This window comes from Anabas testudineus, chromosome 8, assembly GCF_900324465.2.
Source record: "Anabas testudineus chromosome 8, fAnaTes1.2, whole genome shotgun sequence".
In the NCBI taxonomy this organism is placed as follows: Eukaryota; Metazoa; Chordata; class Actinopteri; order Anabantiformes; family Anabantidae; genus Anabas; species Anabas testudineus.
The window spans coordinates 19,553,639-19,569,216 of NC_046617.1; the positions used below are offsets into that span (position 1 = coordinate 19,553,639).

Below are 15,578 nucleotides of genomic sequence, written 5' to 3' on the forward strand. Positions count from 1 at the left end.
CAACAAAAATCAGCCACAGAACCGGAGCGGGTAGATTACTGGATCCCAGGAGACCAAAGTCACCCTCTAGGTGTTTGATTTGCATTCCAATTGTTTTGACATGGCTCCGGTGTAATTCACCGTGTGCCTCTGAAGGTGAAGCACTGCAGGCTGAACCACGTGGCTAATTTACAGCAGCGCTCCACACACTGCTGCTCTCTGCCGTGGTGCCGGGGCTGCTTGTGCCAAGAAAGAGAAACCAACACAACATTTTCCCCTCAGTGCTTCAACACGCTCCAATGAGAAACTTTGATTATTGTGTGTGTTTTATGTTTGCTGTTGCTTTGTTTATGTGTGTGTGTGTGTGTGTGTGTGTGTGTGTGTGTGTGTGTGTGTAGTAGGAGTGTAACATGTCAGCTGACTCCTCATTTGCAGACACGGGCTGCTTGCTGTTGTTTTTGATTATTACATCATAATAATTTGTATGGGAAATGGATCTGAGGACAATTACGCTTTGTGTAACACTGGCTGATTGCTCTCATTTGCAGAAATGACTTGTCCACGATGTGACAACATAAATGAGCAGCGTGTGTCCACTAACACAGGGAGATGATTCACTATGTTAAAATATTCAGGGGGAATGATCATTGAAGGGGTTCATTTGTTTATGTAGCACACGAGCTCAGGCAGCTATTATCGTTCCACGATCTTCAGCCACAGCATCGCATCACATCCCCTCGTTTACTCCAGCGTTTTCACCTCCAGCCTCGATTTCTTCCTTTGTGTTTTTTTTTTTATTTCTTCTCTTTCCCGCTCTGCCGCTCAATTTGATTCCGCTTTTTTTAATTTCACAGCATAATCCAATAATCTTTACTGTTATTGCCACAATTAACATTTAAGTTCGGCAGAGTAAAAAATGAGACATCTGTCACGGTCGGTGTGAGTGACACAGCTTCAGTCATGGCTTCATGGTCGGTTACCGTTCCCTCCCTCTGGTGGAGGAGCTCGGCTGCTCTCCCCTGGCTGCCTGCACCTTCAGGTCCCACCTGAAACACTGAAACAAATTCATTATATCAATTTAAAAAGCCTCTAATGACGTTAGAACAGTTAATATAGTGCACATTTAATCGCCCCTCTTCTCACAGCCCCCACATCCCATCATACCTGCATTTAGCACCGTTTACTTCCACGTCAAACCAGTGACATCCTGAGCAGCTGCACAAACTGAACAGTAGGCAGCCGTAAATAGCAGCTAGTTATTTGTTGATTTGTTGCCACTCTGTACCACTTTTAATCAGTTATAGATTTTTCTGCAATTCCTTGGTGGATGAAATTTCCTGGGAGCCCTCAGGCCACGGTTATTACTACATCCCACCCAAATAATCAGCTTCTGTAGCACCAGGCCGGCAGCAATCTGCCAACTGTTACGTTATGTGGACAAAACCTGCTGTTAAATACAGAGCCCCGTCGCTTTATTAAACCTCCAGGATCTGATTCACTACAGTATTAACTAAAGAGGAAAGTAACTATGTACTTGTACTCAATTACTGCACCTAATTTCAATTTTATGCTGCTTTGTTGCTTTACTTTTTCTCAACTCCCTGTGATAGAAGTTAAGATTCTTAAAACTATTAATATATATATATATATATATAATTAGCTAATAAACAATGTTTTATTACAGCTGTGGGGACACTGTGTTAAACTGCTGAAGTCTCTATAGTAACAGTAGACTGTTGTTGTCACCTTTTTGCCTTTGAATGTTTCTTTGCACTTTAAAGCACAAATGTGAAAGTAGTTTATCATAAATATATTTGCTCATGTGGTCCATTCTATTAGATTATTTAAACAGAATAAATATGTTAGATTCTGCAGAAACTGTATTTATGAGGCACATGTGGAACAAATCTTGACATTCATGTTATCAGGAGTACTTCAGCAGTGTTTTAAATACTTTATCTGTAACTCAGTCAGATTGATGCCCAGAGAAATCACTGTCGTAGCGCAGCATCCTAAAAGATGAAAAAGTTTTTAAAGTGGCAAGAAAAAGTAAATTGAGGTTTTTGCTGCCAACGGTGGATCAGCCAGTTATTAAAACACTGCTTCACTTACTTTTTCCTCCATCACTTTGTATGTTTAATGTGTGTGTTAAATCAAGAAATCAAATAACTGTCATAACTGTTTGTTTTATCAGCTTAGAAATATTGTGTTTGTTGATATTTGTGACTTTGCTGAAGATCAGATCACAGTTCATGACCAATTTATGCAGCAAACACAGAGACTGCACATGGACTTTATTTCCTGCTGCTGTGTGTGTGTTGAGAAAAAGCTTAACTGCACAAATGTTTATTCTGACCTTGCTCTGAAATGCCATCATTGCTCAATGCAGCAAAGTGTTGGCGTCTGTAAAGGTCAAAACCTAAGATTAAGATGGATTCTTCTGGAAAATTCAGCCCGAGACAGTGAGATGCTGTAGATGTCATGGAAAGGAAGTTCAGTGGCAGATTCGGCAGCAGGCGTGGTGTAATCAGGACAATAAAAGAAGAAAAACAAAAGAGAAGACGTGATGACAAATTATATAAACAGGCAGATGGAAAAAAGAAACACAGATGAAACATAGAAGAACCAGATAAACAATGAAAGATGGTTCTAAGTGTGGAAAAAAAACTAAAATATCACGCAGGTGGGCGTATGCATTAGTCCTACACTTTAAGATTCCTATCCAAATACCATCCGTCTTTAATGCTGTTGAGTCATTTTATATTTGTATCAGCCTCTCTGGGTTGTAGCTGCTGTCTGGCCTTTCATACCGTTAACAGTCTCCAATAAAAACAGAATGAGGGACAAAGGCACCGTTCAAGTAGTGAATTAACTACCACACACACGTGGTTAACATCCGCGAGTCTTATTAGAGAATAGAAGCAGTGGGAGGTAAAGAGCCGCAGACATCCACACGACCGCTGACCTCTTCCTGACCTATGCAGCGGCGGCGGAGTTCAGCTGACCTTTGCTCTCTAGAAGTGGCCAAGGCGTCCCTCCCTTTCCACGGACGCCCAGAAAACTGAGTAAAATCATTGTTTGGAATCGATCCGGTCCTTTACTGTTCCCATCTGTCACGCCTGGTTTGTTCTCGCCTGTACATCCATTTCTTATCCGAGTATTGTATCGTACATCACTGAATGCAAATGGAGCCGTTTATCTTTCTGCCACTGTGACGCTCAGCTGGCGTCTCCTTGGCTTGGCCTTTCTCTTCAGAGGAGATTGTGTTGTGGCCGGCAGCACAGACCGGGCGTGGAACTGCTGCGTTTAATAACTGTCGGAGGATATTGTTCAGCTGAATTCTAATCACATTGATTAGAAAATATTGAACAGTGAGACTCAGGGTTTGTTTTTTGTTTTTTTTACTGCTCCAATCATCCACCGTTCAGCTTCACTTTTCTCTCTAACGTTGATGCTCAGTCGCACTTCATCTCACACCAGCTATTATCACTGTCTATAAATTACATGTATATGTGCACGTCTGTTTGTGTGGACTGTATTTGCTGGAGAGCTGCTTCCACGTTACCTCATCTAGAATTAAGAACTTCAGTCAAATGTTTTTGATAACCTAAAGCACAATATTAATTGAATGTACCATATGTTCACTCTGTAACGCTGCCTTCTGCCTTTCCTTCCTCCACACAGGGCATCTACAGTTGTATCCACGGGGTGCAGATTGAGGAGAAAAGCAGCTCAGCGTTGAATTCCCCATCAGCCACCATGAACAACACCCACTCCAACATTATGCGACTGTTACGCACCGCCAAGAACATGGCCTCCCTGTCGGGGGTGAACGGCTCGCCACACAGCGCTCTGGACTTCATTCGTCGTGAATCCTCTGTCTACGACATCTCTGAACACCGGCGCAGCTTGGCGGGACACTCGGACTGCAAACCACCTTACCTACCAGAAGACAACATGTTCAGTGACTACATCAGTGAGGTGGAGAGGACGTTTGGCAACCTCCATTTGAAGGACAGCAATCTGTACCAGGACCACTACCTGCACCACCACGGCTCAACACTAGGGCTCAGCGGACCCCCTCCCAACAGGCCTCATAGTCTGGGCAGTGCTAGTTCTCTGGAGGGCGGCATGTTTGATTGTGACAGCCTGGGTGGAGGAGTGGCCCCTATTTTCACCACCCAGCCCTGCTCTGCACTGACCCACAGGAACATGAGTAAGTTTGACCTGCTGTCTGGACAGACTCCTCCCTCAGGACAGGGCTTCAAGGGAGGCCTGCCAGACCTGTATGGGAAGTTCTCCTTCAAAGGAGGGGCTTCAAGTTCCACCTACATCCCTGGGCATAGCTACTGTCCAGGGAGGGGTGACGATGAGGGGAACATACGTTCAGATGTCTCAGACATTTCAACGCACACGGTAACTTATGGAAACCTGGAGGGTAATGCCAAGAAGCGCAAACAGTACCGGGATAGCCTGAAAAAGAGGCCGGCCTCTGCCAAGTCCAGACGGGAGCTGGACGAGATCGAGCTGGGCTACAAGAGGAAGCCCTACCACATCAGCCACCACCACTACCATGGCCACCGCTCTGCCTCCCCGCCCCTGTTGCCCTCTGAACGCAAGAGAGGAGGAGGAGGAGGTGGAGGAAACAATGATGGGAACTCTTATATCTTCAGAGAAAAGGAGAGTGTTAGGGATTTTTATTTGGACCAGTTTCGGCCCAAAGAGGGTGTCCCTCAGTGGGAGCATGTGGACCTGACAGAGGGTCCAGGGAGTAGAGATGGAGGGGTGGGGACCTGCACCTCCTTGGTTCCGGTGGATGACTTTCTTAAGAGCAAACCCAAAAAGTCAGATTCAAAGAGCGGGGGAGGATCCGGGCTGGCAGGGGGAGAGTGGGAGTGCAGGAACTGTCGCGCTAGCGGGGGAGGTGGGGGCAAGCAGATGTCCATGCACGGAGGAGGTGGTGGTGGCGGGTATGGTGGTATGAGCTGTGGATCATCGGGTGGAGGTAACAGCCGCCCCAGCTCTGCGACCTGCATGCGCTGTGAGGGCTGTAAAAAGACAGGAAACCTCTACGATATCAGCGAGGACAACAACCACCTCTTGGAACAGATGGGGGGAGGGCAAGGTGGGGGAGGAGGCGGAGGTATGGTCGCAGGCCCTCAGTCTCAATCTCAGGCCCAGCAGAGGAGGAAGGGTGGAGGATTTGGCAAACCACTGAGGCGGCAGCACTCGTACGACACATTTGTTGACCTTCAGAAGGAGGAGTCGGGTGGGATGGGGAGTTTGATGGGGGGTCTCGGTGGAGGGATGAGCGGAGGAATGGGTGGGATGCTGCCCCCACCCAGGAGTGTTAGCTTGAAGGAGAAGGAACGCTACATAGAGGGCACCAGCCCCTTCGCCCACATATTTGAGCGTCATGGGGGCTCGGAGAGAGATAGGGAAAGAGAGAGGGACCCACTGTTTTACGGAGGGGAGGGCCAGACAGGACCTGGCTCCCCATTTGGCCTGTTCAGAGGCGGAGAGGGCCTCCACCGCCGCTCCATCGGAGAGAGAGACATGAGAGACAGGGATAGGTCTTTAATGGAAGGAGGTGGTGCAGCATACTCTTTATCCAAATCTCTTTACCCCGACCGGGTAAACCAGAACCCCTTTATTCCCACCTTTGGTGACGACCAGTGTCTGATGCACGGAGCCAAACAATATTACATGAAAAAGCAACAGCAGCAGCAACAAGTTGCCAAAAACAGCCGAAGTGACTTCAGGGGCCAGTTGAGCACGACGTCATATCTGCCAACGTCTGCCACGGCCGGAGGGATGTCCAACGTGACCCCCCGGTTCCCAAAAGAGCTCAGCCTCGGTGGGATGAACCACCACGGCTCCATGCTGGGGGTCGGCCCCCCGCGTCCCTTCAATGGAAGTAATGGCCATGTGTACGAGAAGCTCTCCAGCATTGAGTCTGATGTGTGAGAGACTAAAGGGGGAGGAGGAGTGGACGATAGCGAGGGAGACGGAGAGTAGCAAAGGCAGTAGTGTTAGGAGATCAGGGATGATTTTACAGACACTGTCCACACACTGCAACCTTAGAGAGGGAGACAGATGAGGAGGCGACTGAAACTGTGAATAGAATATTAAGAATAAAGGAGATAATTCTTAATTTTTGCAAGAAAATGTGGGTAAAAATCAGGACACTCTGAAGAGGAGTTGGATGTTAACCCTCTCTCAGAAACGGCCAAAGCTTACTCTACTTTGTGTCCACACTCAGTCGTACCACATCGCCCTCCGCCTCACAGACGCACTCAACTCAAGTCGATCATTTTTATCCGCCAGTGAGGCAGAAGTCAATGTACTCAGTTATTATCTCAAAGAGGCGACACCTCATCCTAGTTTGATACGGGACGCGTGAGCCTGGTGGGATGTGACGGCTGTCTGAGAGCTCCCGCTGAGTGCTTGTGAGGAAAGACTGCGAGAGCGGAGAGAGGAGCGAACTGCCCATCTGCCCCTGTGTCACCGCAGAAAGGAGACATTGTCACGTTTACCAGAGCCTCGACACAGGAGATGACGAGTGCTTCTCTCTCTTCCTCTCTCTCTCTCTCTCTCTGCCTGTCCACCTCTCTTCTTATGTCTTATCCATCTCTCCTCTTCCTCTCTGCTACCGCTCCTCCTCCTCATCCCTGACACCAAAAGAGCTGATCACATTTGCTATGAGAAATACAATCACAAATGATAATAAGATATTCTTATAGAAAAACACAGGGTATAAGAACAACAATAATATTGATAGCATTGTGAATAACAAAGAAGCTAGTATTGATTATGACAACACTGCTATGATATCACTAGGTTTTCTTGTTTTTCGTTTTGTTGGTATATTTCACTACTGTGTTAGTACCTGTAGTTGTATCCTGTCTGGTGGCAGCAGGGTGGCTGTTCTTCAACCAACAAGCCAGAAAGACTGAATCCTGTTTATTTTTCTGTTTTCTGTAGAATATTTTACTCCATGCTCATATATTTATTTCCTACTTTTGGTGAAAACAGGATCTGGAAGACGTGTTTAGAGCTGACAGGTCCTTCCTCAACATTTCAAATGCACACACAGACGCACGCACACGTAAACACACACAGTTGTTATCGGTCTAACTTGTGTTACTGTGAGAAGCCGAGGACACAGAGAGGAAGGACGTGCCTTAATGGTCTCCAGTGGATGTGTCCTTCAGTTGGCACGTGGCTGCACCAGGACCCGGACCGGCGTGCTTTTAGTCTGCTCCGCATCCTCTTTAACGAGCCAAACCTGCACCGAGCATTTACAGCAGGCTCGAGACGCTGCTGCTGATGGTTTAGATACAGGATGTTTTATAACTTCATAAAATAACTTCACACAGCGTGTTGAGCATTGGCAGTGCTCGACAGAGCGTTTGTATTCAGGATGTGCTACTGTCACCGATAGACTGATGTGTCTCACCTCACAACACGGCAGCCTTTAGACCACTTCTTTTATTCAGGTTACACATCAACCGTCACCAGGCACTTACTTTCTTTCGGCCTCTCACTAGTATTGCGTAGAAGGCATTCGATTTCACTGGCGTAATCAGCCTGAGAGGCGTACAGAGAGCTTTGTTTGGACATTGTGTATGATTAATAATTCACTGTCGTTCCTGTAGGCGAAATGCTACAAAATGTGTAGGAGACGTGTTTTTATTCCCCACGACAACGGTGCTGCTGAAAGCAGGAGCTGAGGAGGAAGTCTATTAGAGAGAGACCTCTTTAAACACAGAGCGAGGTGTCGGGAAGGCGGCCATCTTGTGAAAGCTTTTCATGGTGTTTTTAGTTGAAGAGGCCTCATTTACTGCACACGACCTTTTGCTCAGTGTAGGTTCAGGCACTCAGTAGACATGCCTTACCACCCCACCCCCAAAACCACCCCGAGCTGTCTGATGATGACTCATCACATCACTGTACAGAATAACGAAGCCTCTTTTAGTCATTTAAAGGTTTGATCTTTGATTAGCCGACAGTGTCAGGAGTTCAAGGGCTGCAGGAGAAGGTGCAGCAGTGCTGACCTGAGATTGGAGCTGCTGGAGTGTGTGGAGTGTCACTGCACGCTTATATCTTATACCCCGATCTAAATGCACCAGTGTAATAGGTTGGTGAGTGTGTGTGTGAGTGTGTGTGTGTGTGTGTGTGTGTGTGTGTGTGGAAGCAAATCACGATTGAATGATAACAGCTGTTTTTTTTCTTCTTCCACGAACCTGCTCATAGCTATTCATAAATTCAGCAGCCTCCACAGATAACACTATCAACGTGAGACGGATTGAGTTAGCCTTAAATCTGATTCGTCCACCCCACCTCCCCTCTCCCACCTCCTCCTGAATGACTCTACTAATAACTAGATTGGAATCTCTGGAATTTTTATACACACACATTTTGAAAGTTCAGGTCGACCATTATCGGGGGCAGTTTAAGAACGAGTCGTGAGAAACGGGAAACGGCGACGAAGGGATCAGAAAGAGTTCGGAGGGAGTGTCAATCAGTGCCAGCGTCAGCGTGTTCGGTCTTTTCCTTGTAAATAATATATTGAAAACTCTTTTCACTTTGTACAGTAACCAGACAGACAGGATGTAACTTTCAATATGTTTTACAGCAATTTAAGAAATAAACAAAACAACAATAAAAAGTCATAAAACAAAAAAATGTGTGAACAAAAATATGCAAAATATAGTTAAGACACAAATATAACTAAGTGATATAATTGAAGCTCTTTTTCTTTCAATCTCATGTTTACTTAATTCTAATAGTTTACCAATCAGTATACTGATTATGTTAAGAATTATGCTTTTTCTTATTTTGACTAAAGTGTTGGAAATTGAGGATAATTTACTGTAGGTGTAGACGTTTGGTGATTTAAGGGGAAAGTTTAGTTTTAGGAGTCTTTGCTAAGTTTCCCCTGAACTGTGTTAGATTCTCTCTTTTTAAGATAAGCTCTTCTTCATGCTTTTTGAGATCAATTCAACTATCTACACATTTATGTAATACAATATTACATGTATACATAGATGATATTTGCATATAGAGGCAGTATATCGTGATCCTTCATTTTTAAGCAGCAATCCTTGTTAAAAACTAAAGATATTTGTGTTTTCGTTGCCCTTTTCGTTTTGCATCTTTCTTTTTTTTTAAATCTGGGCTCTAATGGTGATTGCACATAGAATTTAGAGCCATCGTCGGCCTGACCTATCCCGTTCCTTCTCTCTCTTTGGGATAGACATCACTGTGGTAAAGGAAGCTATATATACATATATGTACACAAATGCACACACGTATAAACACACGTACACACACACACACACACACACACACACACAGATGCTCACTGGAGATTTGCCAGTGTTGATCATTGCTGAGGTTGTCAGCACAAGAACGAGTGCAGTTTAACGTTACTGAGAATCATTTGAAATGCATTTGTGCAACCCCTTATTAGACGGTGAAACATTACATCTGTAAGGTTTCATTTTATGTGGATGCTGCTTCAGGGCAATCAACACATTTTACTAAACTGTTATTTGACAACTGAAAACTCTTAAATGCTTTGGATTCTAATTTGTTTTGTGCAACTTTTCTGCGCTGCTGTATCAGACAAGAAATATGACTGATAATTCGTTGTGTACATATGCGATTTTGTCCCATGCAGTCAGAAACAGTTTCTCTTCTTTTGTGTGGTTCTCATTCTAATAAGTCTTTATAATCCTCTCCCCAACTATCCGAGACGAAATTCATCTCTCTTCTGTTTTTCTCCACAACTGCTTTCATGTCTGAACGGTTGATTGAAAAGTGAAAAATGTATTTTTGTGCATATAAACGGTTTGTGTTGCATATTTTTCATGCAAGCCACCACATTTATTCCCCTTATTTGCAATAAATGGCACGATCAAACAGAAAATGCCCTCTATCTACACTGTATGTGCCAATACATCATTGCTTTTTCAGGCATTTAAAGTCTCGCTAGGCCCAATTTGCAGCTGGTGGTTGCGAAGTGTCACGCGACACTGTGGTAAACTTTCATCAGGCCTTTAGCACCTGCAGCTGCTCCACTCTGCAGCCATGTGCGCAGGTCAGGCAGCGATGCAGAGTGAGCAATGCTCGTCAGACGTCTTTATCCCCCTTAAGGCCAAATTGGCCCCAGCCTCCCATCTCTGCACACAACCATGCCACAGCACATTGGTTCAAACTCTTCACATTGAGCAAAACACTGTGTCATTTTTTTTCCTACAACACAAGGAATGGCTTTGGCAAGTTAGTGGAATATCCTGCAGGTGGAGGATGTAAATATCACCTCAGCTGACGTGTTTTTCTGTCAGGAGCACTGACACATGGGACCAAATCACAGTGTGACGTGGTCGGCTGCAGGGATCGATGCATCGGTCTGAGTGACTTGTGAAAATGTATTTTTGCATTTTATATTTTGGAGGGAAAGGATCTGATGTGTTTTGTTTCTAACATTCATGGTGACTGAGTTGACCTGCTACTTTTTAATCAGTGAATCACTTGTGTGATTTCATCTCATGCCGATGGGAAGAATTATACTGTGAATTTGATTTATTGTGAAGGTCCATGTAATTTAGCAGCGTGTAACTTTTCAACTCACCCTAATTTGTTAGGGAACACGTTTACTGATATTTTAAACTTCTATTTGTGTGTATGTGAATTAATCTGTATTGATATTGCTTTGTATTGATGCATACAAATTTTCTATTAAATTGTGTACAGTTTTGTTTGTTTAATATTGCTACTGTCCACCTTCATCATTCAGACCTTAAGAACGGATCATTGGTAACGTGACATAAGGGGTTGCTACTAAATGTATTTCACAAGGCTGATGAAAACTCATCAAGGAAAATTCACAGCCTGAATAAAATTACTGTGGGTTGACAAAATGTAACATATGAATATTATCAATTGTATACATAATGATATACATATTATTCTTGGCCATCCTTTTCTCTTTTTGTGGCCCTTTTCTTTAAGATAATGCCAACATTTTTACGCCATACAAACAGAAAACCACACAAAAACAAATAATTGTACAGGTTGTGTAAATACTGAATATTGGGGAAACATTTACCTTGTTTTTTTTGTATGGAATTGCAGTAATCTCAATAACAAAATTAACCACGTCATGACAAAATTGCAAAAAAACATCATTAAGGTACTTCTAATAAGGATAATACTGATATCTACAATTATAAGTGCTCAAATAAGACTATTCTTTCTCTTTGTACATGATGAACAAAATGAAGTGTTGAGTATTAATAATAAAAAACTATAAGTTTCATGCATGTGGCAAAGTCTTTTTTTTACCTTTTGTGTATTCACCTGTGCTTTTTGAAGCCTTGACACACACACACACACACACACACACACACACACACCTCTGCAGGTCTTGATTTATTAATAGCACAGGCTGAAAATATTCAGAGCCCTTCCTTTCATTGTGTCGTAGATTTATTTTTAAATGTATTTAAAACGTTCTGTTTTTCCATCAATCAGCAGCCAAATTGGCAGATTTATTAAAAATCCCAAAACAAATCTGTCATTTCCAAACATATTCACACCTTTTGCTGATGAACCAAATAGTGGTCAGTTCATTTTCCCTCATCTCAGGTAGCGTTCATACTCCTGTGATGTGGGGAAAAGACCTGACGGACATAGTGTTGTTAGAATAGACACATGGGACTCACATCACCTGTTCATCAGGTGGAAGAACCTGACAGGAGAAGGAACATCTCACTAACGCGCACATCAGACTTTTTTACTTTAATCTGATGGAGATTGAGAAGATGTGTGAGGAGGATCTGGATAAACTACACAAACCCACATATGAGACACCTGTAGAGACTCAAGAAGACCTGAAGCTGTAATTACTGCCAACAGGATTTCTACACAGCACCGAACACCATTTAAATTGTGATTCATTTGCAACAAAACACTAAAAAATGATTTTCTCTTTGTCATTTTGAGTTCGTGAGCGTAGAGAGATGAATGATGGATGATGGAATTTGCCAGTAAACGTCCCCCTGCTGCTGAGAGACGTCCACAGGATGAACGACGCAGTTTGGACACACGGTCCATCTCTTAGATTTAGATTCTCTCTTCTCCTCGTTGTCTGATGCTTTATTTCATGAACACATCGACTGTCTCAAATACACAATCTGTCCATCACACACAGGCAGAGCTGTCTGTCTCTCTGTCTCTCTGTCTGTCTCTCTGCCTCTCTCTCTCTGTCTCTCTGTCTCTCTCTCTCTGTCTGTCTCTCTGTCTCTCTGCCTCTCTCTCTCTGTCTCTCTGTATGTCTCTCTCTCTGTTCTTTGATGATTAGTTCACTCTAAGCACAGACAGAACCTAATAGAACCCTCTATTTACTGATGTGTTTATTTATTTATGTCCTTATTGATTTTGTTATGTAATAATAAAATATTTATGATATTTTAATCTCTAACACATTTTTATTTATTGGTGGTTTGTAAATTAAAGTCTCTTGAAAAATCTAAAATCTCCCTCTCCCTCTCTCTCTCTCTGTCTCTCTCTCTCTCTCTCTCTCTCTCTGTCTCTCTCTCTCTCTCTGTCTCTGTCTGTCTCTCTCTCTCTCTCTCTTCCTCTCTCTCTCTCTCTCTCTCTCTCTCTCTCTCTCTCCTCTCTCTCCTCTCTCTCTCTCCCCTCCTCTCTCTCTCTCTCTCCCTCTCTCTCTCTCTCCTTCTCTCCTCTCTCCTTCTCTCTCTCTCTCTCTCTCCTCCTCTCTCTCTCTCCTCTGTCTCTCTCTCTCTCTCTCTGTCTCTCTCTCTCTCTCCTCTCTCTCTCTCTCTCTCTCTCTCTCTCTCTCTCTCTCTCTCTCTCTCTCTCTCTCTCTCTGTCTCTCTCTCGGCTGGCAGGAATTGCTGACATGGAGAGAGGAGAGGAGGGGGCTGCCCAAGAAACCAGGACCATATGGTCTCTGTGTGGTGGCGTGGTTGAGTCTGGGTCTGTCCCCTCTACAACCCCAGCCTCGTCTCGCCCACTCGGGGTTCTTTTAGGCTGCCTCCCTCCTCTCCTCTCACACCATCAACAGCACTGGTAAATGTCACTAACAATCTTCTCTTAGACAACGAACTTCTGTATTCGTCTTGTTAGATCTTCGTGCTGCATTCGACAACATACTATTACACAGACGGGAACATGGCGTTGGGGTTAAAAGGAGCCGCTGCTTTAAAACGGTTTGTGCATGTTAGTGATGAGTTAGTAAAGTTAGTGAAAGAGTTCCACAGGGTTCTGTGCTTGGACCGATTCCTTTCTCTCTCTAATGTCCACCTTAGGCAATATTATTAAAAAACACTCTATTAATTAATCAAACTTCAAGCATTTTTACAGTTTTTCTCGATTGCTAAGACACATTTCTTGAAAGCTGCTCTCCTTTTCTCTAAACTGTGAACACAAAACCAAAGTTTCAAACTACATTCACAAAACCTCAGACTCTTCTTGCAAAACCAAACTTCAATTTGTACTCAAAACTGAACTATGTTGTCAACTCGTGCCCCAAGTCAATCAAAATTAAAAACATTACTGAACAGTCACTAAACACTATGTAGAAAAATATAAAACACAATGATCAGGACATGAAGCTGGAGAAATAAAAGTTTATTGTTCACTGTAGGCTAAATGCATGTTGCAAAAAGACTAAAGAAATCTTGTGCATTTACACATAGCACTTGTAAAAACCAACAGAAATCTTATGCATTTGCCACTTGTGTACAGTAAGCCTATGTAAAAATAAAATACAAAAATATACAAATAAGTGCATCACTCAGCCACAGCATCATGTCTCCGTACTGGGCTGGACACAGGACTTCATCCACATCACGGGCCAAATTTTGTCTGGCCAGGCAACGGGGGAAGAAACCCCTGGCATGCCGTATCCAGGCTTTGCATGCCTCCACACCTATGTCACCACAGGCAAGTTCCATGGTTTGCAGGAGATTTACCCTGGTGTAAGGTTGGCGTTCATATACCTTCCACCGCCATGAGGAGAAGAATTCCTCAATGGGGTTTAGGAAAGGGGAGTATGGTGGAAGGTAAAGATTGATAAAACCTTGGTTCATATTGAACCACTCTCTAACCTGGGGGGCTCTGTGAAAACTCACATTGTCCCAAACAACAACATAGATCGGATGATAGCTATTACTGTTCTTTGTCTTTGCTGACCACCTTGACCACCTCGACCTCCTCTCACACAAACTCTTCCTCTCAGATTTCTATCCATTGTAAGGTCTGACAAACCAGTGCTCTCTGAACTGGCTTACTGTATATGTTCCCTCACATCATTAGCCACAAGTGTGATCAGTTTTGAGTTGTTGTGTTCAGGTGGTGACACCTGTGCTTTAATTGTGTTTGACTTTTGTCACCTGTGCTCACCATTATGCACCACAGGTGCATCACAATGAAAATGTGTTGGCAAGTTGTGTCTAAACAGGTGAAAAGTGCTTATGGTTTTGCCAAAAGAGTGATTGATTCAATCAGTGGGTTCAGGCAATTGAGCATTTGGTTCAGACAATAGGGTGTAATGTTTTAGCTATTGAGAAAAACTGTAAAAGACTATAGCCTGAATGTCCTCCAATTTCCTACTCTTAAATTCAGACAAGACAGAGGTTATTTTGTTCGGTCCTAAAAACCTCAGAGACATGATGTCTAATCACGTTCCTTCCCTAGATGACAAAACATTGTCCTCAGGTAATACTAGTAATACTGAGTTATCTTTGACCAGGATATCTCCTGTACTTTATAAATTAAATGAATCTGCCTTCTTCCACCTGAGTATGTTGGTGACTAGTCCATGTTACTTCTATAGATCAGTTGTCTCTGAACCATCTCTTAGTTCTGCTGCTATAGCTTAGTCTGCTGGGGGAACTCTACTGACAAACTGAGCTGCTCTCCTCTCTCCATTTCACGTCATTAACTTTGTCTATTTTCTCTCCTGTAGTTGTGTTTCCTCCTCTCTGTCCTCCTCCTTGGAGCTGTATATCTCCAGAGTCCAGTTACTGGTTCTACCAACTTGTCCAGTGTTGCCTGCTGTTCTTTTCTCTCTCCTCTTTCCACTCACCCCAACCGGACGAGGCAGATGGCCGCCCACCCTGAGTCTGGTTCTGCTGGATTGTTTGTTCTGTTAAAGGTTGTTAAAGGTTTTTCTCCTGGTGCTGCTCGCGTGGGGTTGTTGGATTTTCTATCTAATTCTGTATTCAATTATATTTTATAGGTCTTAAACCTTAAACACTGCAAAGTGCCTTGAGATGACTTCTATTGTGATTTGGCGCTATACAAATAAAACAACAACACTCAACTGAGCTGGTGCCCATTTTAATTCACCACCATGTTTTTTGTTGTTTTTGTTTTTTTTTAGTACATCAGTGAGATAAACAGTGAGATTGAGGCTGCTGTTGACAATGAATAATAATTACCTAAGGTCAGGGAAGTGGGACAGGTTGGAGAATCTGGATGATGAAAGTAAATGAAGAAAACCTTCTGATGTCTTAAGCAACTGGCTGTAAACTGACTTTGAGAAGGACATTTATCTTCCAGAA

At 43.5% G+C, this 15,578-nt stretch overlaps 1 protein-coding gene across 2 annotated transcripts in view; it reads left to right on the forward strand.

Moving 5' to 3' along the window:
* Positions 1 to 11,303, forward strand: part of LOC113152389 (glutamate receptor ionotropic, NMDA 2B) — a 105,805-nt gene extending 94,502 nt beyond the window's left edge. The window contains exon 17 of one of the 2 annotated variants that reach the window (XM_026345617.1): positions 3,664 to 5,946. In XM_026345617.1, the coding sequence (XP_026201402.1) occupies positions 3,664 to 5,946 (2,283 nt within the window). Of the gene's footprint in view, positions 1 to 3,663 lie in introns of both variants that reach the window. The other variant, XM_026345625.2, reaches the window with a different exon arrangement.
* The last annotated feature ends 4,275 nt before the right edge of the window (positions 11,304 to 15,578 follow it).